The sequence below is a fragment of the Oncorhynchus tshawytscha genome, linkage group LG04 (genome assembly GCF_018296145.1).
Source record: "Oncorhynchus tshawytscha isolate Ot180627B linkage group LG04, Otsh_v2.0, whole genome shotgun sequence".
In the NCBI taxonomy this organism is placed as follows: Eukaryota; Metazoa; Chordata; class Actinopteri; order Salmoniformes; family Salmonidae; genus Oncorhynchus; species Oncorhynchus tshawytscha.
Genome location: NC_056432.1, coordinates 61,497,812 through 61,507,547, shown reverse-complemented (window position 1 = coordinate 61,507,547; position 9,736 = coordinate 61,497,812). Strand labels below are relative to the sequence as shown.

The following is a 9,736-nucleotide window of genomic DNA, read 5'->3' as shown; positions in this document are numbered from 1 at the left end:
TATTTTATTTTTAAAAGAAATGTACAACTTTATTTAATCTTTATTTAACTAGGCAAGTCAGTTAAGAACACATTCTTATTTTCAATGACGGCCTAGGAACAGTGAGTTAACTGCCTCGTTTAGGGGCAGAACGACAGATTTTTATCTTGTCAGCTCGGGGATTCAATCTTGCAACGTTACAGTTAACTAGTCCAACGCTCTAACCACCTGATTACATTGCACTCCACGAGGAGACTGCCTGTTACGCGAATGCAGTAAGCCGAGGTAAGTTGCTAGCTAGCATTAAACTTATCTTATAAAAAACAATCAATCAATCATAATCACTAGTTAACTACACATGGTTGATGATATTACTAGTTTATCTAGTGTATCCTGCGTTGCATATAATCGATGCGTATCGTTGCTCCAATGTGTACCTAACCATAAACATCAATGCCTTTCTTAAAATCAATACACAGAAGTATATATTTTTAAACCTGCATATTTAGCTAAAAGAAATCCAGGTTAGCAGGCAATATTAACCAAGTGAAATTGTGTCACTTCTCTTGCGTTCATTGCACGCAGAGTCAGTGTATATGCAACAGTTTGGGCCGCCTAATTTGCCAGAATTTTATGTAATTATGACATAACATTGAAGGTTGTGCAATGTAACAGGAATATTTAGACTTATGGATGCCACCCGTTAGATAAAATACAGAACGGTTCCGTATTTCACTGAAAGAATAAACATTTTGTTTTCAAGATGATAGTTTCCGGATTCGGCCATATTAATGACCTAAGGCTCGTATTTCTGTGTGTTATCATGTTATAACTAAGTCTATGATTTGATAGAGCAGTCTGACTGAGCGATGGTAGGCAGCAGCAGGCTCGTAAGCATTCATTCAAACAGCACTTTCGTGCGTTTTGCCAGCAGCTCTTCGCAAGCACAGCGCAGTTTATGACTTCAAGCCTATCAACTCCCGAGATTAGGCTGGTGTAACTGATGTGAAATGGCTAGCTAGTTAGCGGGGTGCGCGCTAATAGCGTTTCAAGCGTCACTTGCTCTGAGACTTTGAGTGGTTGTTCCCCTTGCTCTGCATGGGTAACGCTGCTTCGAGGGTGGCTGTTGTCGTTGTGTTCCTGGTTCGAGCCCAGGTAGGGGCGAGGAGAGGGACGGAAGCTATACTGTTACACTGGCAATACTAAAGTGCCTATAAGAACATCCAATAGTCAAAGGTTAATGAAATACAAATGGTATAGAGAGAAATAGTCCTATAATTCCTATAATAACTACAACCTAAAACTTCTTACCTGGGAATATTGAAGACTCATCTTAAAAGGAACCACCAGCTTTCATATAGCTTTCTTACATGGCACATATTGCACTTTTACTTTCTTCTCCAACACTTTGTTTTTGCATTATTTAAAACAAATTGAACATGTTTCATTATTTATTTGAGGCTAAATTGATTTTATTGATGTATTATATTAAGTTAAAATAAGTGTTCATTCAGTATTGTTGTAATTGTCATTATTACAAATATATTTTTAAAAATCGTCCGATTAATTGGAATCGGCTTTTTTTGGTCCTCCAATAATCTGTATCGGCATTGAAGAATCATAATCGGTCGACCTCTAGTGTTGTTCTTCATGCTGCTGATTGTGTAAATGTGTGCTGGAACATAGTGACCATTGTGTTGTAGGAGGATATTTGTAGCAGGACAAATGTTGCGGTTTCTAGAAAGGATTTTCGAGACAAAAAAAGGAAATGTATTTTGGAGCCTTTTATTTTCAAAAATGTATTAGTCTCGTATGTTATTGGTCTGATGTTTTATCGTGGCTAGAGATACCGTAGCTCCTTCCATTCCCACCCTAATGTAGGTCCATTTACACTGCAATACACATGGATACATGGTGTATTTATAGGACAGGGGTCATGCAGCTACAGCAGTGCATTTTGCTATACCAGCTTCCAAGTGATCCCACAATATTAAAGCTTCACTGAGAAAAACAAACTGCCCCCAATATATCTATATATGAATACATATTGCATAGGATAATAGCCATGCTGTACAATTTCAGAAAAATAAAAATGAATGAATTAAGTTGGGAAATATAAAATGTATTTTTTTTCTTTACATACAGTATTTGCTATTGTTTGAACACTCGTACCTCAACATATACAAGACATCCTAAGTTACTCTGAAAAATAAAAATAAACACTCATTTTATTTATAACTAGATAGATATAGTAGTAATTTTCATATAATCATTTTCAAGTAAATACTGCCAGACATCAAATCCCTTGCATCACATTTTCACTATAATGGCTGTTAAGAGTGGACTTTCCTTTCACTAAATCAAACATAGTTTAATGACATTGAATCAGCTGTACAAAGTTATTTAAGAATATAACAGTATTTTTCAGTTCAGGACAATTTCATAAAAAAACATAATTCCTTTGGACGCAAAATAGCTATACAGACATGAGGGAAAACAACAAAGTCTATTCTGGGCATCCTATTGCGTAATAATTTGCATGCGTTTTACATGATATGTAATACAAAAAGGATCACCTCTGGTTGGAGGACATGATAAAATGAATAAAAGAGACATCAAACAGCACACAAAAAAAGATGTGCACACCTTTCGTGATGGAATTAGTCATCTCTCCGTCCAGGACTGTTCATGTAAGACTGAATAAGTCATGCTTAAGACAGCCATCTTCTTTTCTGCCAGTGTTACGCTGTTATTGTTTTTTCTCATAAGAGAGAGATGAGATATGCTTCATTAAAAATTGCCTGGAGCTCCCTCCTCAGATACCTTCATATGGTCAAGATATGCAGTTAGTCATCTGTTAATGAAAATCGGGGGAGGAAGGAATTAGTATACCCTGTGCACATTATCACATTCCAACAGTATATCACTTAGTTGACTTCCATATGCCTCAGATTCCTTTTTCTAAAGGCCAGAATACTCACTGCAATGAGTAGCTTCTCATTTTATGAAGGCCGGAATACTCACTACAACGAGTAGCTTCTCATTTTATGAAGGCCGGAATACTCACTACAACGAGTAGCTTCTCATCTTATAAAGGTCGGAATACTAACTACAACGAGTAGCTTCTCATTTTATGAAGGCCGGAATACTCACTACAACGAGTAGCTTCTCATTTTATAAAGGCTGGAATACTCACTACGAGGAGTAGCTTCTCATTTTATAAAGGCCGGAATACTCACGACGAGTAGCTTCTCATTTTATAAAGGCCAGAATACTTACTGCAACGCGTAGCTTCTCATTTTGTATTCCTCTGGCGCACATTTTTGTCTTTGTGGTTGTTTGTCGAATTTGTTTTCCTAGTGAAGAAATACCAAGAGAAATACCAATTCCAGGGGCAAATTATTATATGTATATATACAGTGCATTCGGAAAGTATTTAAACCCATTGACTTTTCCACATTTTGTTACTTTACAACCTGATTGTAAAATTGATTACATCATTTCCCCCCCTCATCAATCTACACACAATATCCTATAATGCCAAAGCAAAAACAGGTTTTTAAATTTTTTTGTAAAACAGAAATACCTTATTTACATAAGTATTCAAACCCTTTGCTAAGAGTCTCAAAATTGAGCTCAGGTGCATTCTGTTTCCATTGATCGTCCTTGAGATGTTTCTACAACTTGATTGGAGTCCACCTGTAGTAAATTCAATTGATTGGACATGATTTCGATTTGCACACACCTGTCTATATAAGATCCCACAGTTGACAGTGCATGTCAGAGCAAAAACCAAGCCATGAGGTCAAAGGAATTGTCTGTAGAGTACAGACACAGATTTGGGGAAGGTAAAAAAAAAAAAGTATAAAAAAAACATTGAAGGTCAGGGTGGGAACCAAGAACCGATGGTCACTCTGACAGAGCTCCTGAGTTCCTCTGTGGAGATGGGAGAACCTTCCAGAAGGACAACCATCTTTGCAGCACTCCACCAATCAGGCCTTTATGGTAGAGTGGCCAGACGGAAGCCACTCCTCAGTAAAATGCACGACAGCCCGCTTGGAGTTTTCTAAGAGGCACCTAAAGGACTCTGACCATGAGAAGCAAGATTCTCTGGTCTGATGTTAGATTGAACTCTTTGGCCTGAATGCCAAGGGTCACGTCTGGAGGAAACCTGGCACCATCCCTACAGTGAAGCATGGTGGTAGCATCGTCGTGCTGTGGGCATGTTTTTCAGCGGCAGGGACTGGGAGACTAGTCAGGATCGAGGGAAAGATGAACAGAGCAAAGTACAGAGAAATCCCTGATGAAAACCTGCTCCAGAGCACTCAAGACCTCAGACGGGGAGAAAGTTCACCTTCCAACAGGACAACGACCCTAAGTACACAGCCAAGACAATGCAGGAGTGGCTTCGGGACAAGTCTCTGAATGTCCTTGAGTGGCCCAGCCAGAGCCCAGACTTGAACCCAATCAAACATCTCTGGAGAGACCTGAAAATAGCTGTGCAGCAACGCTCCCCATCCAACCTGACAGCTTGAGAGGATCTGCAGAGAAAAATGGGAGAAACTCCCCAAATACTGATGTGCCAAGCTTGTACAGTGGTTCCTCCTTTAAAATTTGCGAGCTTACACCGCAGGACCTAGAGGTACTCAGCAGCACGGCTTCATGGCTCCAGATCACCGCAAGGGGGAGTTAGAGCACTCATTATGCATTTGGGTCCCAAGGTTTTTATATGACCAATCATATCGAGTGGTTCCAATGACAAATTTGACACGAGCCACCCGTCCCTGGTGACTTTCTTCAGCAAAGATGGCTGAGAAAACATTACGGTGGTAGCAAATGTAAGTAATTATAACATCATAACAAATCAAGCAAAACATTTACAATTGAGAGGAATATGTTAGTTAATGTAGAGACAAACGATTGTGCATATTTTTTTGTCATAAAGTTAATGTACAAAAACTGCTATTTAGCAAGTTAGCTGACTAGCTAACATTAGCCAGCTAGCTAGTGTTATGACATGAGTATGAAAATGTAATTCGTGTTTAATGTTTTAAGGACTCCTGAGAGAACCTGCAAGCCAGACTGTCGTCTTGTGAAACAGTGGATGTAAAGAATCTAGCTAGCTAAAGCATTTACTGCAAATTGAATGTACAATTGTGTTAGCTTGCCTTGCTTATATTTGCCATGCAATGCAGCTGAAGTAACATAGCTAGCTAACTATTTATTTGCTTATTGTGTAGTGGAAGATAAAAATAACTGTATTCCTATGAATGTGTAGCTAGCTACAGTATGTAGCCGATCTGTGTATGGACCCTTAAAACGTTAGGTTCTGAACTAATATTCATACCAATGAACCTCAGCTATCATAGTTGTTGTATCAACTTCAAGTCTGAATGGCATTAATGAAGCCTATGGATTGAGTAGAATATAATAACCTTATTGTGCCAAGGATGCAAGTCCTATATACATGTACTGTTATTACCATGCATGAGATCCCCACATTGTAGCCTGTACATTGAATATATTCACTGATCATGTACACTTCCTTGGCAAATAAAGGTGTGGTTCAGGTACGAATCTCTTTGAGACATTCTTTTTCAGTCATATCCAATACTAGGTGTATCAAACTCCATTCTTTGAATGATGCTGTGTCTGCATGTATGTATTACAATTATACACTTCAACAGTGTTTACCGCTCCTGGGACATCAATGATTACACATTGTAACTATGCAATAGACTAGAAACATGATTTAAGAAAAGGCTGATTTGTAATTCATATAGCGAGAAAAAAAACAGCACACTACGCTTCCTATGAATATCTAACTCCCTTCATCTGCATTAATCGTGGACACTGGATAGGTGTAGTATTTCAATGAGATACTTCATTTCAACCAGTGGAGAATGTGAAACGCTTTATTGAAAGTTCATTATCCAGGTGTTATAAATACATAATACATGCATTATAAATATTATAATTGTAATATATTACAAATACAAGTTAAATCTGTACTTCAATGCACAAATTGTGTGTATTTTAAAAAGAGGAACCAAGAGAAGGTGGGGAGAGAGGTGTAGAAGACAGAAAAGGAAAGAGGTAAAACAGAGGAGCAGGGAAGACAGCATATGATTAATGAATTACAGTGCTACCCTAATATTCTCTCAGTTCATCACAATTACATCGTGTCTCTAGTGGTATCTCCTAACCAGCCTTGGGCTCCCAGTCGGCCCAAAGGTTATCTTAAGAGCGGGTGAGGTGGCGATGACGGGACTGGCTTCCTCTCTCACATCAAAACATACCTGCAGACAAGAGACCGATGGATAGAAAGAGAGCATGATTAAGCTTTGTTTTTTTTATTCTAACACGGTCAGTCATCATAATCATCAGGAGGTGAAATGCAAAACTGACCTTGGATCATTAACTCTGAGTTCTTTATGCTGAAAAGCAGTCACATGAGGACAAAAAATAGAAGATAATGTCATTATTAGACTTTTACATTACCAGATCACAAATGAATACATACATACCACTTGAAGCTTGATGATGACTTGATCATTTGAATCCGTTGTGTAGTACTAAGGCAACAGCTGGTGAGGTGTCAGGTTCACCTATGGACTTAAAGGGTGATTATTCCAACTCTCTTTGAAATGGTGCAGATCTGCCCGCAGATGAGGTAGGAACACATATCCCACACAGAAGAGGTGGATAGAATTCGACAGGTCAAGGTAGCCTTCTTCCTCCAAACTGTGCAGCAAGTTGTAGTACTGACATGTCACAGCACTCCAAACACTCCATAAGCGTTCCACTCTAACAGAGAGAAAGAAAAGGTTTTGTGTGGGGGAGGAACCTTATCTCTGTGGTCCTGTGGTCTTCCTCCATGAATAGTGAACGCTGAGGTGGGGCCGAGGTTATAGAAATGCAAGTTGTGTGAGCCTCTGTGAGTGGTTACTGACTGTTTTGTGACGCAGACACCTGTCTGAGTGTACCTTAAACATTTAAATATAGAGGGCTTTGTGTCTCACCACTTGGTTATTGCAAGACTAACCGCCAGGGAAATCATGACTTGGCAGCAACGGGCTTGATAGTCCAGTGAAAATGGCTGAGTGTTAATGTGGTGTAAATCGGAAAATTAGCAGCTGACATCTTAAGGGTTTTTAAATTAATGCATGTGAGACAGGTTCCATGTTCAACAAGACAGGCAGAGAGGAAGATAGAAAAAGAACACAGAAGAGGTTAATTACCTCTGGTTATGGACACTTATGCCAGGAATAACGTTCCCACTGCCTGTTCCTCGGACAGTGAACATACATCTGTCAATATCTACATTTTCGACCCTTTGATCAGCTCGCACTCTGAAAGTAAAGAACATAGCTTATTTTTTTTGTAGATATGAAAACAATAACTGAGGTATGACTGTTCAATCTAAAGCAGCAGGTGTCATTTTCAGGAGATGTCAATACAGCACAGAAAGCTTAACACCAGACTGTTATTGTGGTTGTTCATAAGGTGATGGGATATATGCAATATGTATACAAAATAATATACTTACCTTCCTTGAAAATCCATCTATACTGCCAAAGATGACAATGTTGTATCTTGAAAAAAAGCATTGGAATTAAAAGTGAGTTGTTTAACCTATGAACCTGCTTCATTATTCATGTATTACCAGTTGATGAAGAACAATTTCAATTGCATACATCATTGAACATTTGTCTACGAATAAGTAAGAATAAAAAAGTTCAAATAACTTCTTAGATTTGATGGAGACATACATCTTAGTACCTTATCAATTTATGATTTGTATCAATGTGGACGAGAGACAGGGGAGCCGGAACAGAGTATTTTTGCCGAGCAATGCAACGAAGCTGGATCGTTCTGGCAATGATACCAGCACCATCTACACGCTGCAAAGACTCCCTAACTCTTCGCCATTGTACACGATGGCCCATTACTTGGAGACTTCCTTTTGACCATTTAAAGCCTGCAAGGGGCATCCTTGCCTTAATGGCCCTGACTTTCTGGTCTAACATTTCATCTGACATATCAGAGTAGCATTCCCTGGCAGACATATTGTGTTCTTTCATCCTTCTGTAAAAAAGCTATCCGTTACACTGTCATGAAATATGATTATATATCGACTATGAAACAAATAGGACAGGGCCTGCTAATGAGTTGCCATGAAAGAAAGTTAGATGAATTAAACTGAAAATGGCGAGAACAGGCATACGTAGCTAAATGTTTTTGGTTAGCTTGATAATAATAATTGCATGATTTATTATTCTACGGAATGTTTGTATCTATGTAATATAGTAGAATGTTATGAACCGACACTGAATCGTAGGAGCTAACTACTAGCTATGTAGAAGTTGGACAGAAGAACGCCCAGCGCTGCTTACCTGAGATGCCATCATCACACAGTCCTTCGTAGGTGTCCGCTATGACTTCCTTTGTGTCGGAAAGAAAGGCTGAACAGTATTGGTTGAAGCCAAACTGACACTCAAAAAATGGCCAAAATGGAGGGGGGTTGATAGCGAAATTAAATTGTTTTCAAATACAGGTTTTGTTCTCGAATATGTTTTGCGCTCTAATACAAAATATTTTATTGCAAATTTGTTTTTTTTAAACTTTGAAGCCTCTTTTGCTTTTAGAACAATTATTTTTGATTAAAAATAATGTTTTGCTCTTGACAAAAATAGACAAATGTACCTCCATAGCATATAACAATTTGCTTGTGAATAACCAGACCTTCATACAAACTTGCAATGCAGAATTCTTGACGCACAACTGAAGATGCTGCCATATCCTGCATGCACGCCCACAAGCGAGCCACTCAGGCAGAGAATGACGCGTGGAAGAGGGCGAGGAACGAGATGGGAGTAACAACAATTTGTTGCAAGTTGGGGAGGGGGGCTAATAGCTGAACAATAGACTATTAAACTTTTACTAAATAATTGTTCTATCACAGACCAGATTTGCCCTAATGACCAAGGGGGAGTTTGGGCACTGATTATGCTTTTGGGTCCCAATGCACTACTGTGTCTCTAACTGACAATGAATGGGCAATATAAACCAAATAATAAACTTATAATTGTGCACGACTTCAAATGAAACGAGCAGGGAGCAGGTTTCGAACCCTAAACCTTCTTGCCCGAAGTCCAGCCCGCTATCCCGCTATCGACGGCACCAAAAGCATGCTCAAGCCGCAGTGTCGATAGAGCAAGTCCTCGCGGTAGCTTGCTACTCAATGTAATAAAGTGAATACTTTTCAAATAAATGACCTTACACGTTATGTTCGCTGACAATTTGTTAGCTACGCTGTCCTTACAAACCACATAGCATAGCATTACAGCAGTATCTACCGGTATGTGAGCTATCTACATAACCTTAGTAGTTATAAATGCGCCGAATACAACAGGTGTAGGTAGACCTTACAGTGAAATGCTTACTTACAGGCTCTAACCAATAGTGCAAAAAAAGTTATTAGGTGAACAATAGGTAAGTAAAGAAATAAAACAACAGTAAAAAGACAGGCTATATACAGTAGCGAGGCTATAAAAGTAGCAAGGCTACAGTGCCTTGCGAAAGTATTCGGCCCCTTTGAACTTTGCGACCTTTTGCCACATTTCAGGCTTCAAACATAAAGATATAAAACTGTATTTTTTTGTGAAGAATCAACAACAAGTGGGACACAATCATGAAGTGGAACGACATTTATTGGATATTTCAAACTTTTTTAACAAATCAAAAACTGAAAAAT

General features: G+C 38.8%; 1 protein-coding gene and 1 long non-coding RNA gene across 5 annotated transcripts in view; both read right to left on the bottom strand.

Moving 5' to 3' along the window:
* Window positions 1-1,748: 1,748 nt before the first annotated feature.
* Window positions 1,749-9,736, bottom strand: part of LOC112235742 (neuroplastin-like) — a 44,743-nt gene continuing 36,755 nt past the window's right edge. For both annotated transcript variants that reach the window (XM_024404261.2, XM_024404260.2), the window contains exons 8-9: window positions 3,259-3,335; window positions 1,749-2,833 (exon numbers count right to left, since the gene is read on the bottom strand). In XM_024404261.2, coding sequence (XP_024260029.2) covers window positions 3,275-3,335 — 61 coding nt within the window. In that variant the 3' untranslated portion in view covers window positions 1,749-2,833; window positions 3,259-3,274. The remainder of the gene's footprint in view (window positions 2,834-3,258; window positions 3,336-9,736) is intronic.
* Window positions 6,233-9,452, bottom strand: LOC112235743. Of its 3 annotated transcripts, XR_006083274.1 has the most exons (5): window positions 7,529-9,452; window positions 7,221-7,331; window positions 6,507-6,786; window positions 6,388-6,416; window positions 6,265-6,278 (listed from the first exon to the last, which is right to left on the bottom strand). It is a non-coding gene; the product is annotated as an uncharacterized LOC112235743 (long non-coding RNA). The 3 variants fall into 3 exon arrangements; XR_002951113.2 differs by having other exon boundaries at window positions 6,233-6,278; window positions 6,388-6,786; XR_002951114.2 differs by lacking the exon at window positions 6,265-6,278 and having other exon boundaries at window positions 6,378-6,416.